We start from the raw sequence: 21137 nt of genomic DNA, 5'->3' as shown, positions 1-21137 counted from the left end.
TGTTTTTAGTGAGCTCTTTTACTAGTCTGTCATTTAAATTCTAGCTGCTCTAGAAAATTCTGGCAGCTCTTACAACTGGTAAGAGGGGACAAAAACAACAACAACAAAAAAAACAACACATGCCTTCACAAACAAAAGCCCCAACATTTTGTAGATATGTAGTATTGCAGGAGAAATTGAAAATAAATAAATAAATAAACAGACGGCCAAATCCAAGATGCTGACTCCATGATCATGCACCTGATGCAAAAAAAAATCCTTTTCTCCCTCCAATTCTCTGGACACCTCTTACACTGTTTTATTTTTTTTAAGTAGGGTATAAACCTTAAATGTAGCTTAATCTCCCTATCATGCTTTATTTAATAGCAGTAAATGAGATATGTTGAATCCTTTCAAAATTAAATTTTAAATCAATAAATGTGGTCTCAAGACTCTCACTTGTACTCTCCTTTTTTTTTGCTGTTGTTGTTTGTTTGTTTGTTTTCTTTTCTTTTTTAAATCCTAAAGTGTCGAAACTGAAGTCAGTTAAACATGGATTAAATACATCATATTCACTTTTACTCATGGAAATTCTTATTTCATGACCCTAGGAAGACAAACTTTTCTGCCTCTTATGCCTTCAGAAGAACTGAAGTCCCTATGGGCCTTTTTTCCACAACTGGCAATATACACAGATGAGCTTTGACAACAGATAACAGCAACAGATAACTACAGCTCACTGTATCAACACGGGACAATTTAACACTGACAAAGTTGTTGACCAGTTAATAGCATATGTTTTGAGGCTGATATAAAATTAATGCTCCAGGACTGTGCAGAAGCTTTATGTTTCCAATGTCCCATTTTGTCATTTAATTTTAGATAATTGCATAATACATCATTTTTTAATGTAGCCAAATATGAAACAAAGAATATTGATGACCTGTATTTATTTTGCAGATCTTCCTATAACAAAGGAATCTTTCATTCTTCAGCAGCATTATATTACTCCATGCTAAACTTAGTTGTTTGTGCTGGTGTAAAAACATATAATTATTTTTTGTTAGTATATAAAAGATGCAGTGCAACTTTGCCACGGTCACAGGGCTAGAGTTTCTGATCTCTCGTCTGAGCCTGACATTGTGTAGTGGGTTTATGTGGCAAGGTTTTGGTAGCGGAGGGCCATAGGGGTGGCTTCTGTTTTACCTCACTCAGCCACTTGAGAGTATTCTGCCTCATCTTAAAGTGGTAGTACTCAAGACTTGGTAGCTCATATAAGATCAGCAAGCATGAGAATATTCATTATTTTATTTAAATTAAAAATACATCTATTTAAGTAGGAAAAAAAAATATACTGGACAGTGTTGTAGACATGAAACAGCTCATGCTTCCGTAAGTAGTATTCACAATTCACCAGGAAATGTGCTAGACCCTTCAAGATTTCTGGCATATGCATGTAGTACTGTGCTACTTCTCTGCCACTAATACTGTAAGACTACTTTAATACTCTCTCTGATACTGTAAGATAACTGTCAATATAATCTTTTAAAAGAAACTTCTACTAGCAGTCATCTAGATAGTAGCCAATTCAGAGGCTGTCAAGTCCCTAAAACCATTCAGTCAGTACTCTCACAGTGTTGATCTGAATAGTTAACATAGCCTTAGGCTAGTTATTCTGCAGCTGGTGTGAAATTGTATTTCTTTAGTTTCTGGTCCTGAATAGCATTATCAGGCAAATGAACTTAAAAAAAAAAAATAATGCTTCTCCCACTTACCAGCTCCTCGCGAAGTTGGGTTATGAGTTCGTCTCTCTCCTTCAGCTGCAACTTCAGCACCGAGCATTCATCTTTTATTCCATCCTACAAAAATATTAAAAGAGATGTTATAATAGGTTTAATGCTTTTACTTGGTCTTGACAAGAAAAGGCTGAGATGATTCACATGGTGCGAGATGATTACATTCAAGTAATGAAACTCAATTATTTTGTCATCTGTTGTATTTTCAATAACACATTCTAAAGTTGTAGCATAAACAAATTAATGCATCTAAAGACATTACACAAAAATGTGAATAGTTCCCTGCACAGAAGTCCATTTCATTATTTTCTGATTCTTCTAAGCCCTTTTTATTGAAGATCCCATCAGGTCATTCCCTTTCAGTTAAGGAATATCTACAAAATGTCATAATTATTCTCATACAAAAGAACATTAGAAAAGTATCATTTTTGAAGCATTATTGTGGAGCTTATGATCTTGGAGAGGGCAAAAAAGAAATTACAACAGACATTCACAGGAAAAGCAAAGCACCCTTCTCATGCATACCTCTTTTCTTCCCCCACATCAATCAAAAGAGCAGCAATTATGATATTAGATGAGCAGAGGAAAGAAAACATTTACCACTTATTACTTAGTGATATAAACCCTGACAATAACTCAATTTGATGTGCATGAAAATGAACCTAGTAGCTAAACTGTAGCCAAATCCAGATCCATGAAGCAGTCTGCAAACAATTCCATTGCAGTCTGCAGTTTTTGCGGTCTGCAAAAAAATCTCCAGGCAATTTTGAGAATTCATGCAAATCTAAACACCTTTGGAGAAGAAACATCAATTACATTTTTGTGTGTTGTTCTAGTAAACACCCAAGAGGAGAAACCCAAATTAAATTTCTGAAGTGATGAAGTCTAAAATCCCAACAAACTAACCAGTCCAGAAATAATAATAATAATTTAATTGGTTTTATAACTATAAATGGAGAACTGCATCCATATATCTTTCTAGTACAGAGACTTATTTAAATCATTTATGAAATTTGCTGGTTTCTATTTTTTTTGTCAAAGCAAAACGAAACAAAAGCAAGCCAGAAACCAAAGAAAACTGCTGGGAATATATTAACACACACACACACATATATATATACACCACAGTTTTGTCCTTAGTTTAAGAATACTCCAGTTTAAGTGCATAACATTGTCAAGAGCACACAATAAACAAAAAATGGTAACAAACAAAAGAGTTGTCTCATTATTAGTTCTCAATAAAGAGCAGGCTTAATGAGAATATATATGTGTATATATATATATATATATATATATGGCATGACATGTCTGGCTGGTGATCCCTGTGTGAAGTGAGGTTAGGGAAATTCTAACATACATTGCTTGACAACTGAAGAGCAAACATATATTGATCTAAAAAATACCACTTAACCGTGCTTTGTACCCAGATCCCTGACCACAAACATCTTAACTGCAGAATCATTGTCAGCAAAAAGGATACTTCATCTGCCACCCAAGCATCTCAGAAAAGAATTCCTTGCAATTTGCTGTACAGTCACATCAATGTGTATGCAAGTTACCCAGAACTGGCTAGTAAAAGGCAAGTGCTAGCAATTCCCAGATTTTTATGTCATTGTTTAGTAAAAGAAGTCCTAATGAACAATCCACACTGCACAGGGTTTGCAAGAAGCTAAGAGTTTTTTCTCGTTGAACAGAGTGCAGAATCAGGATTTTGTAATCCTATTTGGCTGCACGGTACTTTTGTAGACATCATTTGTTCTCAAAATGTAAGACAAAAGAGAAGGAAATGCTGCTTGGTGCTTCTATATATCTCTTATGTTTTGAGGAAATTCCTACTATAATACCAACTGACAACAGGAATAGAAGAAACACAGTATCATCCAGGAATAAAAGAGAAAAAAGTAGAGCAGACTGCAGAAAGGCTTGGGTAATTTCAGTATCCCATATATCTGTCTGAATGTATTAGTAACAGAAAAACAAAACACAATGGAACCAACTATTTGTTGCCAAGACAGTGAATACAGTTCTTCCAGAAAGTAACTTTTGAGAGCTAGAAACGGAGAGAAGGCTCCACAATCACATCCTGTGTAAGGACCATAAAATATTTCAGTGAAGGATTGTATGGAGGATACCAACAAAATAACATGTAGTTGCAACATTTGGGGGCATGAAAATCTGGTAGAATGCTGCATTATTTATTAGTCTAGAGGGCAAGCAGCAATGCATATCAAATTGTGTGAATTTGGAAACAGATCACCTTTAGTAATATTTCATTATCCAATGTGAAACTGTAATGCATTACAAGGCAGTCAAGGAAAGGCCGACACATTTGCTGAGGAAAGCTTCTCAAAGTGAATGAGGAATAAAAGACACACTCTGATGGGAATTTATAGTGAAAATTAAACTACCTAAGAACCAGAGTACCCTTCTAAAGAATTGTCACAAAAGCAGACATTAAAGAGGAATGGACTTGGAAAGGATCGTCTGTTGTTAGCAGAGAGTGCAACTGCTGCATTATCAGTCTACGCTGTAATTATGGAGTCAAAATAAATATCTCCCCCAATACAATAGGGTATTAAAAAAATAATAAAAATAAAAATAAAAAAAATGAATACTCTAGGGCTATATCATTCAGACTTTATACAAGATTCTTGGTCCATGTATTCCTATGTTTAGAAAAATAATCTTGCCTATAGTGCTGCTTACTATAATGTTGATTATGATAATTTATGCAAAATATTTCTCACCTCATAGCATCCCTTATAGTATTTATAGAGCCTAAGAGAATAACAGATTTGACTATAAGTATACCTGAGTTCAAGTGCCAACCAGAATCAATTAAGAGATCAAACATTTAAAACTCTGCTAAGTAACATTTACCATTTCTTACCGTTTACTATATCAACATCCCTGGACACTGTCGTTCCTCACCTTTCTGCAAAAAGAATTTATAACTGTATATTTTATCAAGAATTCCAGACCAATGAGAACGTGGATGCCATGAAAATATTAGTTACCATTCCAAATAATTTAATCATATATTCCATGCATGTGTTCATAAACCATCTCAATACATTTTAGCTTTTGAGGGTATTCTATTGAGTTTAATAAATTATGTACTACATGTTAAAAACAGTATTACATACTATAATCTTATTCTTATTACTTTTATAAATGTTTTTCTTCATATTATTTTGAAGAAAAAATAAAAAAAAAGGATATCTGCTCTCCCTTATAGTAAGCATGTTCATAACAGAGACTTTTCCAAGAAAAGAGAAGTCATTTAACAGCTGGTTCTTAAAAAGAACTGTTAGACTGTAGGGGACACAGCATGCTCTGTAAATAAAGTGCTTTGTCTTCAAACTATTTTCTTTTGTTAAATTAAGGTAATCAAAGAAAGAAAAAAATAGTTTTTAGTCTAAATTTCAACTCCCAGCTTCTCAGCTCTTACAGAACTGGATTCCAAGTATACTTCATAAAAGAAAAGCAAAATCAGCTCTGAAGAGCATCAGTCGTATTTTCTTTGATTACATTCTCTGATACTGTTAAAAAAAAAATAATAAAATCCAGGATTTAGTTTATATTCAGTATGGATTTACTGTTGTTATTGTACGTGATTACGGTCAGGATGCTCTTCAAATTATCATCTTTTTACCTCTTCAGATTATCAGCCTTTCACTTATTTTCAGTCTTACTTTATGACAGCAATTGATATATCTCAGTGCTAGCATTTCCCTATTTTAGTTTAATTCTGTCCATCTGGGAAACTGCTAAACATAATAGCAAACTTGTTTCTCATCAGATCAGGTCACAGGATGACAAATTGTACTGCACGTGTGAAGACAGCTGCAGTAGGTTATACGCAAGTGCCAAAAAGCATAATCATTTCCATTTTGAAAACTATACCTCTTCATTCCTAGAAGCCAATAGGCATATTGTACTTGCGGAAATCACAAAGTGCTATAAACAGAACTAAACAAGTATTATGGAATAAATGTAAGGCAATCTTACTTTGATACCAAAATGAATATGCTGCCAAAATAGCACCATAAAATTAAAATATTACAAAACTCATCTGATAAATGTGCTAAATTTCAGCTAAGCAGAAACTTAACCAACTTAGGGTAATACAAAAAATCAGCAATTACTTAGCTTGTAGTTTCTTAAAAAATATCATCCTAAGTGGAACAACCCAAACTAAGAAATTTAGAACTGAATGCCAGGTCCAGAAAGCTACATAAAGGCTGTGACAACTGAACCTTCTTCTAAGCTATGCAGCAGACTCATACAGCAAATTCAGTGTTTCTGAATAGCTATCAAGACCATTCAAAGAAAACACTGGTTACTTTAACATCAACAGGATTTTTATGACAGCAATATAGGAGTCTAGATTATGTGTAGGGTTAGGGATGTCTTTTATGGTTAACTTTATACCACCTTGCATCTGAAAAGAAGCAATTATTTTTGAAGATCTTACTTGAAATTTGTAGAAAAGCACCATGTTGTGTTTAGAAACTGAGATCCTACTTGTTTTAAAATGTAGCATGTCAACACACAGTTTTATTAACAGGAAAAAAACCTGCTTTTTGAGATCAGTCATGTAAATAGAGTTCTGGATATTGCAGTTTGTGGTTTCAAAAAAGTCCTGTCCCATCCTCTCAGGTAATTGTTTTATTGGTTGCTACTGTTTATTGTTTTTTTGTTTATTGTTGTTGTTGTTAAAGATCTTTTTTTTTAAGATTATTTAAGAGTATCATGAAGCAGAGAACCTGAGACTGCATTATTTGTTGAAGACATTTCAAAATGAATTCACAGGTCCACCTTCGAGATAGCCCCTGCATATATTTACACCAGAGTGTATTTATATCATGATATCTATGTACATACACAGTTCACTTTCCAGTGTTATTTTATTTTTTCCTTTCTAATTCGTTCTAGCTCTATGTATTGTATCAATTTATATCTGTCATATCAATTCCTTTCAGTCCCTCTAAGAGAAGAATGAATTGTCTGTCTGCAATTCTTCACATATGCAAAGCACATTGAACTTGCTTCTTTGTTGTTTTTTTTTGGCACTCAGTGCCAGGGCAGTTAGCCTTGGCAGGAGTCCTGACAACTCATAGCAGGCCATGGCCATACTTACTCTCCTGTTTCTCTCTTCATATGGCTGTACCAGCTGTTGCTCAGGCACAGCAAAAGGCTAAAGGCAAGTCCACACCTCAAGAATCCCCATTAAAGCAGAACACAACAGCTTGAAGTGATCCTCTGCGGCCACCCTGGCTCAATACCAGCAGTCTCACCATGGTGTATCTTTCCTTGTCCAGGAGGGGAGAAAAAAAAAATCATTTCAGAAGTTTTGGAATGACAACATTTGGATGATGTAGTCGTATCAGAAACAGACGTTGTTATGTACATCATCTTTTAATGCAACTACAGTGTTCAAATGACTCTTCTATATAAGCAGCTCTACATTTCATTTACTGATCATGAAGTCAAATGGAGTTTGAGGTGCACCCTAAAATGATGAATTAACAATCATAAAGCCTTCTGTGATTCTATATTAGATCAACTCGAGATCAACTCCCCTTGTCCTTATGGGGGATTTCAACTTGCCAGACGTCAACTGGGATCACCACACATCTGACACGAGCAAGTCCAGGAGGTTCATAAAGCACCTAGATGATAACTTCTTGGTGCAGGTACTAAGGGAGCCAACTAGGAAAGGTGCCCTCCCAGGTCTGTTGCTGGAGAACAGAGAGGGTCTTGTGGGGGACGTGGCAATTGGCAGCCATCTCTGTCATACCATGAAGTGGTTGAGTTTAGAATTTATGGTGACAGAAGGAAAACTGCCGCCAAAACTTCAGCCCTGGATACGGGGAAAGCAGACTTCAGGCTGCTCAGGGAACTAGTCAGCAAGGTCCCCAGGGAAACTGCTTTTGAAGGCATTGGCTTCCATCAGTGCTGGTCAGTCTTTAAGCACTGCCTCCTAAAAGCACGAGATGAGGCAATTCCAAAATATCGGAAGTCAGGCAGGTGGGGCAGAAGGCCGGCCTGGCTGATCAGGGATCTTCTACTGGAGCTTAGGCGAAAAAAGAAAGTGTACGGCTGCTGGAAGGAGGGTCAGGCATCGAGGAAGGAATACAGGGATGCTGCTCGTGTTTGTAGGGAGAAAATTTGTGTGGCCAAAGCCCAAGTAGAGTTGAAGCTGGCCATGTCTGTGGGAGACAATAAAAAAGGCTTTTTTAGATATGTGAACAGGAAAAGGAGAACCAAAGAAAACATAGGTCCGCTATTTGATGGGGAAGGTCTGCTCACAGACAATGACATAGGCAAAGCAGAGACGTTTAACGCCTTCTTCACCTCTGACTTCAACACTGATGATGGGCTTCGGGACCCAGAGTGCCCTGAGCTGGAGGACTATGATGGTGGGAATGATAAACTCCCAACCAACCCTGAACGTGTGCAGGATTTGCTGCTCCACCTGGATCCATACAAGTCCATGGGTCTGGATGGGATTCATCCCAGGGTGCTTAAAGAGCTGGCTGACATCATCGCGGGACCTCTCTCAATTATTTTTCAATGATCTTGGGAATCTGGAGAGGTCCCAGTAGACTGGAAGCTGGCAAATGTTGTGCCAATTTTCAAGAAGGGTAAGAAAGAAGACCCTAGCAATTACAGGCCTGTCAGTCTCACATCAGTGCCTGGTAAAATTATGGAGAGGATGATCCTTGAAGTTATTGAAGTGCACCTGGGGGACAATGCAGTCATTGGTCCCAGCCAACGTGAGTTCACGAGGGGTAGGTCCCGCCTAACAAATTTGATTTCCTTTTATGATAAGATCACCCATCTAGTCGATCAAGGGAAACCAGCTGATGTGATCTTTTTGGATTTCAGCAAAGCTTTTGACACGGTTTCTCATAGGATCCTACTGAACAAAACGTCCAGCATACAGCTGAACAAAAACATCGTACGATGGGTGAGCAATTGGCTGACGGGCACGGCTCAAAGGGTTGTGGTAAATGGGGCCAGATCTGGCTGGTGGATGGTCACTAGTGGGGTCCCTCAAGGCTCCATTTTAGGGCCAGTCCTCTTAAATGTTTTTATAAATGATTTGGATGTAGGACTAGAAGGTGTTTTGAGCAAATTTGCTGCCGACACCAAACTTGGAGGAGTTGTGGACTTGGCTGAGGGTGGAAAGGCCTTGCAGAGAGATCTGGACAGATTGGAGAGCTGGGCGATCACTAACTACATGAAGTTTAACAAAAGCAGTGCCGGATCCTGCACCTGGGATGGGGCAACCCTGACTATATGTACTGACTGGGCAACGAGACGCTGGAGAGCAGCCCCGCAGAGAGGGATCTGGGGGCTGTGGTTGACAGCAAGCTGAACATGAGCCAGCAGTGTGCCCTGGCAGCCAGGAGGGCCAATTGTACCCTGGGGTGCACCAAGCACGGCATTGCTAGTCGGTCAAGGGAAGTGATTGTCCCCCTCTACTCTGCGCTGGTGCGGCCTCACCTCGAGCACTGTGTGCAGTTCTGGGCACCTCAGTACAAAAAGGATGTAAAACTGTTGGAGAGTGTCCAGAGGAGGGCGACGCAGACTGTGAAGGGCCTAGAGGGGAAGACATATGAGGAGCGGCTGAGGGCACTGGGCCTGTTCAGCCTGGAGAAGAGGAGGCTGAAGGGGGACCTCATCGCAGTCTACAACTTCCTCGCGAGGGGGAGTGGAGGGGCAGGGGACCTATTCTCCATAAACACCAGCGATAGGACCCACGGGAACGGTGTTAAACTGAGGCAGGGGAAGTTTAGGCTGGACATCAGGAAGAGGTTCTTCACCGAGAGGGTGGTTGCACACTGGAACAGGCTCCCCAGTGAAGTAGTCACTGCACCAAGCCTGTCTGAATTTAAGAAGAGACTGGACTGTGCACTTAATCACATGGTCTAAACTTCTGGGTAGACCTGTGTGGTGCCAGGAGTTGGACTTGATGATCCTTACGGGTCCCTTCCAACTCGGGATATTCTATGATTCTATTCTATGATTCTATATTATATTCTACGATTCTATATTATATTCTACTTAAGTACAGTTACAAAGAATATGTGATCAAATATTTTACTGGAAGAATTTAGGGCATATACATTCATTTGAATACTAGGATTGAATTGGTATTTTACTATGAAGGTAACACTCAAAAAGACTATGCAGGCTACGCTACTTTAACCTCAGACATTTATGAATATGGAGCTAAATAAACAATGTTTTCTTCACAGTGATCCAATTGTCAGTGAACTGTGAATTACAGATTGAGCAAATTAATGCTATTTTTGCTTCAGCTGAATTTTGCTCTCTGCAGCAGTGAAAATAAACAGCATGGAGTTTAAAGGAATGCAATTTGATTAATAAACTGCAAAACATAAAACTGAATGATCATACCAGGTCAAGCTCAAGATGCATCCAACCACCAGAAATCATGAACAGCAGCCAGGAGTGGAAATGTATAACTGCATTTAATGTATTTTTCCTGATATAACCACTCCATTTACTCTCTCCTTCTGGCTCTTCCTGAGCTAGAATTTATATTCACAGTACCTTGCCTCTTTTGGTGATACACTCTAAATAAATCATACATTCATGAAAAGAAAACAGACAAACCATAATAAGAAAACCCAAACCCCAAGCTTTACTTTGGTTTCAAACCTGCTGCTGAACAATGTCATTGTTTCCGTCATAAGAAAATAAATATTTCTTATTCATGTTCCCCATGTATCCCTTGGTTTTATACTACTACATGTTAACTGCACAACTTCTGTCATCTGTTTCAAGCTCGGGAATTGCTGTCTATATAACCTCACTTCTTAGAACAGCCACCCTGTACCTCTGATCAAGAACTGTGATCCACCTTTTCTAGTTATACTGTATCATTTACTAGACCTAGGTAATCTGAATCACATATCACACTCAAGCAGGGGGTAAACACATCCATTCACACAATTGCATTTTCTATTTTGTTTCATATTCCTTTCCAAATAATTCTTCTGAGTAACTCTTAAGGGACCAGATATATAGAAAATCCTTGTCTTCTATATTTTCTGTAGAAAGGGGGAAAAAAGTCAGTTGTGCACCCCTTCACAAACCTAGAATCAAAGTCACAAACTTCACAATAAACAGCGTTTGGGAGCAATGTCCATGTACTTAATTAATTCACCAGGAGCCCTGACTGTACTATTAATCATAGAATGGTTTGGATTGGAAGGGACCTTAAAGATTATCAAGTTCCAACTCCCCTGCCATAGGCAGGGACACCTACCACTAGACTAGGTCACTACAAGCCCCATCCAACCTGGTTTTGAACACCTCCAGGGATGGGGCATCCACAGCTTCTCTGGGCAACCTGGGCAAGCCTCACCACCCTCACAGTAAAGAATTTCTTCCTTATATCTAATCTAAATCTTCCCCCCTTTTAGTTTAAAGCCATTATTGCTTGTCCTATCACTACATTCCCTAACAAAGAGTCCCTCTCCAGCTTTCCTGTAGGCTCCATTTAGGTAAGGTTAAAAAGCATATTAGGTAGGTTAAAAAGCATATTCCACTTACAGCAGACCTCTGTCTCCTGTTTTCTTTTTCTTTTTTTGGGTTGTGTTGCTTTTTTTTTTTTTTTTTTCAAACAAGGGAAAATGGGTGCTTTTTTTCAGTGTCCATTTCTTCTGGGCAATAGTTCTTTCCCAACATACCCACAGAGAAGCCTAGCCAATATATGTGGCAAGTGAGAAGAGAGAGATTAATGAGCTCATTATAATTCATTAAAGAGTGATGTGGGGATGACTACCCACTTTAATTAGTTTTATTACTGTAGGAAATTGTTTCATATGCCAAGCTCATCACCAAGCATGCCTGGAAAACATTAGAGTAGTAATCAGACTTGATACAAGAACTTTTCATTAGCCTGTAAGGCTAAGGGCACATATAATGACAAGGAAGGTATTAAAAAGGTGGACATGAGAGTGGCTAGCATGAAATAATTTATCATGTCTGATAAACAGCACAATGGCAATCTTAAGTTAAAAATTTGGTAGAACAGCTGTGTTGCTATAGCACATCATGTGCTCTTCCTGTAATCATGACATTAGCTGACAGTATTAATATACAGTATTAAGGATTAATAGGTCAGGTTTACTCAGATAATAAATCCTAGTGCAAATTAACTATGACTCAAATATTCTAATGAAAATGTTAATCGGTAACTGGAATTCCTGCAGAACTATCCTCTTTTCCCAGTCATCCCCAAAATTAACAAATGCATTGCTATGTATTTCTTGACAATCAGAAGTTGCAAAAAGACACACAAATTTAAAAGCGCTAAAAAGTTTAAGCATTAACTGTATAAATGTATTGTGTTTTGTAACCTTATGAAAGAAAACTGCAAGCACACAAATCAGTCTTTTAAAATATCTCAGGGAAAAAAAACTTTAAAATGGTGTTAAATTAATATTATGTAACAACTGCCAATAAATAAAGCATACTTAGTAAAGAGAATGAAGCTTTTCAGAGAATTTGAACACTAATGTAGATAGAAAAAAAAAAAAAAAAAAGAAGAAGAAATGTGCCTACTGGCATACAGTATTTTCCTACCTCATTTCTCTCTAAAAAAAAATAAAATTCCCAAACATAAGAATTCTTTTTGCTCCCTACCCCACCCTGACAAACACAGAGATTTATTCTAATAAATGATAAGGCTTTGAGTTAAAAGGCAAGGTAATTCCCTTGCTAAACAAAACCATGAAATCAAACCAAATAGGTCTTACTCTGGGGCAGAAATAACTTTTTAATATATTGAATAAAGTTTTCAAGCAAACAAATATAAAATAGCTTTTACATTAATTTTGTGTTATCAAATGCAATTATACTTCAAGTTCAGAGAAAAATCAATTCAGAGTAGCAAGACAGAGCTCCTCTGACACATCACTTTTATGCTACTGCCTTATTTGAGATTTGATTCTTAATGCCAGTTCTACTCCACAGCTCCCAGAAAACTTCAAATAAGTATGTGATACAAGTGAGAACAAGGTGAGATGACAGTAATTTGGCAGTCTCCAAAATGTGCAGAATGATCAGTCTGCATGGATTAGCTAAGCCGCAGCTAGCTTTATCCTATATACATAAATAATTGCAATGCTGAGCAAATTTTACTTGAACAGATTTTTTCTTTTCTATCTTTCATTGCTGAAACTACTTTTTTTTTTTTTTTTTTTCTTCAGCTCTCATAAACCCACAATGTACAGTCGTCAGACAGCTATGACCAAATCTGGTCAGATCCTCCCATCCATATCTGAAGGTGTGTGTGTGTTTTGTTTTGTTTCTCTTTTTACTATTTCACAGCTTAAGCTTTAGAAAATCTTTCTCCTTATATAGGACTACTAAAATATAAAATGATCCCAGTTCACAAGCTGGACTAGGTACTCCAGTTCAGTTCATAAGGATACTGTTTTGCCTCAAAAAGATAATCATACAAAAGAGAAAAAAACATGGAAATACTAACTTAATTGGAAATGTTAGTACTAAACATGCCTGAAAAAAACACCCAAAAATTTCTCTGTTTCATGACTGAAAGTAGACGCAGTCATCTTATCAGTGAATATTTTCACTTTTGGCTCACCCCATCCACTCTTATGTAATTAGAAAGCTTTTAGGAATATGAAATCTTAGGCTTAGAACCAGTGTAGCTAGGGAAAACTATGCAGCTCTTAATTATGCCTGACCCAGGAGTAATGCAAGGATAAGGGGGATCATGAGGTGTGAGAGTGACCCAGTAACAAGCAAAAGAGACTGGTTACGGCAACAAATGGAAGATAAAAACTTCCAGGTTTTATTCTGAGATTTTTCTTTCTCTTTTGTGTTCAACTACTGCTTCTGTAAGATCATAACAACAACATATGTCAGATGATTCTGTAAGATTTGTTTTAGTACCGTGGTCCACAGTGCAGTGGCAAGGAATACCTTTAAGGTAACAGCGAACAGGACTTGCACAGAAGACATCTGATAAAGCTACGTGTGTTGGCTCTCTTTCTGTTTCTTTCTGTTAACTCTTCATTTGTAATATTTACATGTATCACATTGATGACAGGAAGAAGAAAAAAAAAATACAAATAAATCAGCCAGATTCTGCTGCCCTAAGTCATATTTGACAATGTCATACTCAACTAAGAACCAGTTTGGCTGCTTGCCAAGGGGAATAGTGCAAAATTCATATAAAGAAGTAAGGGGTCAATAGGGGCTAATGACATCTATTTTCTCACCAACCTCAAAATAACAATGAACAGTTGCTCTACTGTGTAATCAGAATGAAACTCTCTTTCACACTAGAAAATTCACGTGTAACCAAGGATTTGCTTGCAAACATTTGAGGAGAAAGAACAGCTTTGAGGTAGTGTATATTTGGAGTGGCTGAATACCACAAGGCACAAAAATGTAAAGTGCTTGAGAAGCGAGATAACTTTAGAAGCAGCTGTTATTTTACATTTTTTAATTGCAGCATATACTGGGGGGGAATATGGGGGCAAAGGACGAAGAAAGAATTATCACATCATGCTACTCTAAAACCACCTGAAAATTACCTTAAAATGAAAAATATTCCTCTCACTAAAGATATGCACAGTCATAATTTGCCATATGCTGCCATAATTTGCCATACTTCAAATTTCTCAATAGTATGTCATATTAATGATCATCCATGGCCTTATCACTGACCAGTTTATAGTCCCAACACTTTCATTTTACATGAATAGGATAGGTGCATTTCACAGAATCATCTAGGTTGGAAGAGACCTCCAAGATCACCTAGTCCAACCTCTGCCCTAACACTAACAAGTCCTCCACTAAACCATATCACTAAGGGCTACATCTAAACATCTTTTAAAGACCTCCAGGGATGGTGACTCAATCACTTCCCTGGGCAGCCCATTCCAATGCCTAACAACCTTTTCAGTAAAGAATATTATATTCACCTAAGATTCATTTTAAAACAAATACCTAATTGCTGATAAGCCACAGAGCCTGATAACACTGAACAATATATTCAACATACAACAACTAATCAGGAATGCAGCATTTCGGGTGATTTACTGCTGCTTAGAACAAGACGGTATAATTAAAATAAGGTAGTCATGATTGTTTTAAATCGAAATACAGAGATCAGACCGTAAACCATTTTAGTAACGGCTAAGACATCTTCAATGTGAATACGTGCTAAGCCTTTTAATGTAAAAAAAAAAAAAAAAAAAAAAAAAAAAAAGGATCCCAGAATGTAATCCTTTCTTTGGTGGGACTCTTGAAGATTGAACAGTGCTGTTAAACTAATTTCAATTTCTCTCCATCCAGATTCACTATTATTTTACCTTTTTTGTTTAGATGTTTTGTAAATTACTATGATGTACACAACAAAGACATAGTAGGAAAATAATTTGTTTATTTGCGAAGGGAATCATTTTAAAATCCCTGTTGAACTGATCTTTGAATCTGTACATGACGCTAATGCTGTTCCCTGTCGTCACTGAATGTTTGTATCAGTTTGGCTGTAGAAAAAATACAGTCACACTTCTATCACTGACTGTCAGCTGCTAGTACTAACAACAAAAGCTGTTGATGAAGTACTTGGCCAAATAAACTATTTTTTTTTTCTCTCTTAAAAATGAATAGCAGTAGAATTCTTCAGATATTCAGAATTATACTATCATATACATATAGAACCATATAAGCTACACTTTCAAAATAAACTTACAATTTTGGTTCCTTCAGTTCTAGGGTACCTGACATGAAAATCCAAGCAGGGTTCCAGTCTAGAGAAAACACTCATAACCAGCCTTCCTACCCCCCGCACAATGTGAGTAAGCAGGAGTCAGCTAAAGTTATGACATCTTTTGCTGTGTTTAGACAAATTGTATTAATCAAGCCTATTATTCTGTAAAATATATATTTTTGTTTATTTGTTTGAAGAAACACAATCCCCTTCATTTAAAACAAATTATATGTGAAATCACAAAGCAAATTTTCCTGCATCTCAAGTTTTATTAAGCTTTAATACCCAACTGCAATGATTTTTAAATATGGTAACAGAATCTTTCAGTATGTTATTAGCACTTCATTCACTGTAGTCAATTTCATTATATTTTCTCAAGCATGTTCTTCTGAAATCTATATTAGAAAATAGGTTATCAACCATATTGTTCTCCTCTCCTGAAAATGAGACCTACATTTTTCATCAGTATAACCTGTTCATGGCAAATGACTCCTTAGTTATCCAAATAATACCTCTTATCTGTACCAATCTATGTGTCAAACTTAGCCTTTGAGGCTCCCACTTCAAAAGACAGGCAAGACCTTAGCCATTTACTTTTGTTTAAAGGAAAGATGTTCTTTCTATCATACTTTTCCTACTTCCTACTCTTTCTACATACATTGAAAGAAAAAAAAAAAAAGTAAAAAATAAGCAACAGGTCCTTCCTGAAGAGCAACAAGGCAGGAATTAAACTAAGGAAATCAATGAAAATCAAACAGAAACAAAAAAAAAAAAGCCTGAAATATTAAAAAACACTTATTTATGTATTTTAAATAAAAAGCACTACTACGGACCCTAACTTTGCTGGCACATAAACGTTTAAAAACTGTTAGCGGTGACTACACTCACACTTGTACAGCTAATTATGCACTTTCATACTTAAAAAGTTATTTCTCTTCTCGCTCAATTTAAATTTCATACAACAACTACCTTATGTCAGCAAGTTTGAAACTGAAAAACAAGTATTTCCTTCTCAGTGAAGTTTTTCAATTGGAGCTTAAATTAAAACCTAAAGGGAGATGATAGATCCCAGGGCTAACACCAGCTGACTGACACTACGTACTGATACACTTCCTGAGAGTGTATCTGCTGTTGTCAATGCTTCAAACACTTGTCATTCAAAGATCTTTAGCCTGACAGAAAGGCAAGCAGAATTTAGACCTAAGTGTTCTTTGTCAGCTGCTGCTATATTTATGTTGGCATTCACTACGTCCTATAAAAGTCAGATGCTATTTCCTGAAAATACAAAATAGCTGATTTTGCAAAAAATGAGCAGAAGTAAAAAATAAAAATGAAAATAATAACAATAATAAAAAATATCTACTAAAATTAGTAGAAAAAAATCAGATGAGTGTGAGACTGCTGTGGAAATACAGCTGGTTACATCTGATTTCCCCCATCCTCTCCCCAGGAAATTTAGGCACGTGAAACAGGGTTTTCATAAGTACAAGTATAGAATGTCACAAAAAATTATGTAGTCCTGGAGACCCTGTCCTTCAGATTGTGGATGAGGAGCTTAATTAAGGCTATAAACTTGGGACAGAGATGACTTCCATATCTATCTATATGATTAAACACCTGCCTTAATGAGGTCCTGATCTTTAAAAATGGTTTTAAGCACTCCATTTCATGGGTTAAAACTTTCAAGCAAACTTCACAATTTACTGTCATTGTTCACTGAATGACTCATTTCCACATCAAGTTTTCATCATTAAGAGCCGATTCCAAAGATTATCTTCTGTATGCTATGGAGACACACTGCCTTGTTTCTTTTGTCTGCCAAATATATTATAAGAACTCATGGAAAATACGATGAACAACATTACAACAAATCTGTAGTCTGTAACCAAAAGGACAGTTACCTCCCCCAACTCTAAACCAAATTGCAAAACATTAGAAAATTTACTGTCACTTCAATAAGTAATACAGAACCAAGCAAAGGTCACGGACTCCATCCTTTTGTTGTCACGAACTTTACAACTTTCAAAGCTAGACAAGTTTACCTGTATATTTAACAGATACAGCTTCACCCAATACAGAGCAGCACAGCCTTCCTTCCATCTATCCTGAGGCTGATCCTGTGCAGGTGAACACTGCTGCATGCATTATCACTTACAAAAGAAAATAATTATTTTAACAGAACATTTATCCTCTGCCATTAAAAAACAGTTGCTGCAATACCTCTGGAACTAGATACTCATCCTCTATATGCCTCCACAGCTGTGGGATTTGACCTACGAATTTTCCCAGGAGCTGTTTTTGACTTCACAGTCACTGGGAGTCTGCACAAGGAAAGACAGGCTTAGTACTTACTATAGCGTTATGAAAATTAATGGGACTATGCAAACTGGTAAGCCTGTGTTAAACACCTTTGGGAGTGAGTAGTAATTTTTTTATACCCTGCAGAGAGATAAGATTAGACTTCAGAGAACAGAAAAAGCCAGACTGAATTTGCAGAGATGTCAAATAGACTGAAAACCCCAGAGCAGAACTCCATTAAAACAGAAATGAAACAGATTTTCTTGATTCAATAGAAAGAAGCAACTTATGAAAGAAACACAATGGTATATGGTGCTATAAAGATCAATTTGGGCAACCCCTCTTTTGCTCTCTACAAGACCAATGTGTGTTCTGCTAGGCATTTTATTGCCCAATAAGTTTGTTTGTTTATTTATTTGTTTGTTTGTTTTTACTCTCTTTACTTTTACTTTCTAAATTCTTGGTATGCAGCCAAACATGTCAACAAAAGGATTAAACTATTACATTTCACAGAAGGCAGGATGGCCAACATCAGGTGAAAGAGGAAGGGAGAATGGCTGACAGTATCAGAAATGGGTAAATACAGGCTTTCCGATCACGGAGCTTGGCCTTCTGTGTAGAACTAGACCAAGCTCCTTTTCCCAGTAATATCTCCATTAAACTCATAATGTCTACATGTCTTTTTTTTTTTTTTTTTTTAAATAGAGGAATTTCAGGTCACTCTGTAAAAACTGGGCTGAGAATAAAAGGGTTCAGATTATTTCAGAAGTGTTTCTTTCTGTCCTGCTTATCAAACCTGGCTCTCTAAAAAGCCCGATAAGAGTGCCTGGGCTTGTATATGAAGTGACACGAATAACCTCATACACTCATGACCATACGACGCGAGAAGATGACATGAAAGAAGGGTAAATTTGTAATAGAAGAGTGGATTAAATAAAGCAGGAAATAAGATGATGTGATAGAACACATATAAGGAAAGTCATGAAAGAAAAATTAAGATGGAGGGAGCTATTGAAAATAACGTAAGAAAAAATAGCAGTTTTTGAAATAAAATACAACTCATAGAAAAAAATAAGAGAAAGACTAAATGCCGTAGAAAATCTGAACTTACTTTGGTCACACGCAACTTGTAATAAACAATACCAAAACAGATATAGTAATATAAATAATGACTTATTATATATAAATAGAATATAATTTTCTTGTACAAGAACCTAAAATTCTATGATTCTATGAAAATGAATGTTTTATCAAATGTCCAAACTTTTGATGGGCAAGTAATTTGCCGAAAGACTGGCTGCAATATTAATCTTTCATTCTTGCCTTGAAAAGAAAGGCAATCCTGCGGAAATCATCTAGAAGAAATAATGGCCTAAGGAATGAAGTCAGTCATCAAGAAGTGCCCACGGCTGGAAAATTCTGAGTATTCGATAATTTTTAAAGAGGCAACCCCAGCAGAAAGCTTCTGTTCCAGCAGGAAAAAAAAAAATACTCAAATCAGTGAAAAGTCAGCAAAGGAAAGAGAATTTTGATGTTACAGATCATAAGAGATGAGACTTTAATGGGGAAAAAAAAAAAAAAAAAAGATCTGGACCTGGTGTCTGGTCAGGAATATAACCTAAGCATCATTTTACATGGGGGGAAGCAGAAAATTACAGATATAGAGAATAACAGGCCAGAACTAATGAGGCAGCATGAGGAGGTGAGAAGGCCAAACTTCTGGATGCTGAATGAAAAGTGTGGGGTTTGACAGAAGGGCAGATATGCCTAATGCTTTTTATTCTTTTTTTTTTTTTTTTCCTAGACAATACTATGATCACATTCAGTCTCCAGATTCAGATAAAAGCCCACACATGGCTGGCAAGGCACTTCTTCACCTATGGCTCTTCAGTTCAACCCACGTCTTAAAATAGCCATGCATTGTGCTCGTTCTTCTAAGACAGAAAGGATGGATCACCATTTCATATCAGCCTCCTTAGTGAAGATTTCATAAATGTTTTATAACTTTATGTTGTACTTATTTTAGTATCAACAGAATGATAATGAATCACATAATGAATGTGATTTAATGGAGGGATATGTATATCTTGAGACAGATTTGACAGAAAATAATATAAATCTACTCTAAGCTTCATATAATTGAAACGAAATACCAGATGGTATTACTTTTGTACTGACAAAAACATTCTGCCTGTGCTTCATGAAACGATAATAATCTTCATGATTGAAAATAAATTAAGATATTGATTACATTTTTTTTTCCTTTTAATGCAGGTTAAACTATTGTAAGAATGGATCTGACTTATTTTTAAGACAGAATGCCCAAAGAGCCATGTTGCTAATCACAGAAGTGCTGAGATTCCAAACCTAAGAACCAAAAAAGGAATCACACCTCCTTTTATTCGCTTCTCAAGCTTTCTACTGCTCAAAGTCAAATCACAGTCTCAGGATGGCATGGCTTATTCTCACCACTGTACGCAGCTATGTCATTATATCAGTAGGCAGAAATCATACCTTCTCCTTTCCCACCATTCAAAATAGTTTTAAGGCGTTCCTTTCTATTTCAGTTTTTCAATTGCTCACCAACATTTTGATAAAATCTAGACATTTTTAAAACCACGGGACAAAACAATTGACAGATTACATTTTCAATGGTGAAAGTCTGTTCATTAAAGATGTTTCCTAGTTAGGTCAATCAATAGCTTAAGTTTATATTTTGCAGAAGGAAAAAAGTTAGAGGACAACTAATTCTGCAAAGGACTGTTTCTAATTTATACAAAGAAACTAAAACACTTAAATGCAACAAAGATGCAAAATATTCATCTTATCTTTGGGGAACTGGCTTTTATTCAGGCTGCTGGGGAGTATGGTGGGATTATTCTCATAGCATTTATGGGCAGGAAAAGTCAAATTATATATTCTAGAGCTGAGAATTATATGACAACAAAGCCCACTGGGAACTTTCTGGGGGGACTGGAGAGCCTGGTGAGGTAATGCTGTCTCCAGAGCAGAACCTCCAGGGAGGGTGATGAAATGGAGCACAGCCATAAAAAACATACAGGTATGTTTTTGTAAGAGCAGAGGATGGAGAGGTGGAAGACATTAAGTCAAAGGGTGGCTTCCTCCTTCAGAAGAGGACTAGCTAGGTAGCTCATAACCCAGTATAACCCGTACTAAAAGGAAAGACTATTATTACTCTGTCCAGAAAAAAAAAAAAAAAAAAAAGCAATGTGAATGCAAGTTTCAAAAAACAGAAATACCCCAGAAAATGG

The 21137-nt window shown here is 36.7% G+C and overlaps 1 protein-coding gene across 6 annotated transcripts in view; it reads right to left on the bottom strand.

Annotated features, from left to right (window-relative positions):
• The window catches only part of CCSER1 (coiled-coil serine rich protein 1), a 685984-nt gene that overhangs the window by 298183 nt on the left and 366664 nt on the right, over positions 1-21137 (bottom strand). For all 6 annotated transcript variants that reach the window (XM_066996360.1, XM_066996359.1, XM_066996362.1 and 3 more), the window contains one exon: positions 1755-1838. In XM_066996360.1, coding sequence (XP_066852461.1) covers positions 1755-1838 — 84 coding nt within the window. The remainder of the gene's footprint in view (positions 1-1754; positions 1839-21137) is intronic.

The sequence above is a fragment of the Anser cygnoides genome, chromosome 4 (genome assembly GCF_040182565.1).
Source record: "Anser cygnoides isolate HZ-2024a breed goose chromosome 4, Taihu_goose_T2T_genome, whole genome shotgun sequence".
In the NCBI taxonomy this organism is placed as follows: Eukaryota; Metazoa; Chordata; class Aves; order Anseriformes; family Anatidae; genus Anser; species Anser cygnoides.
Note: the sequence above shows the minus strand (reverse complement) of the source record. Positions and strands in the feature narration are given on the sequence as shown.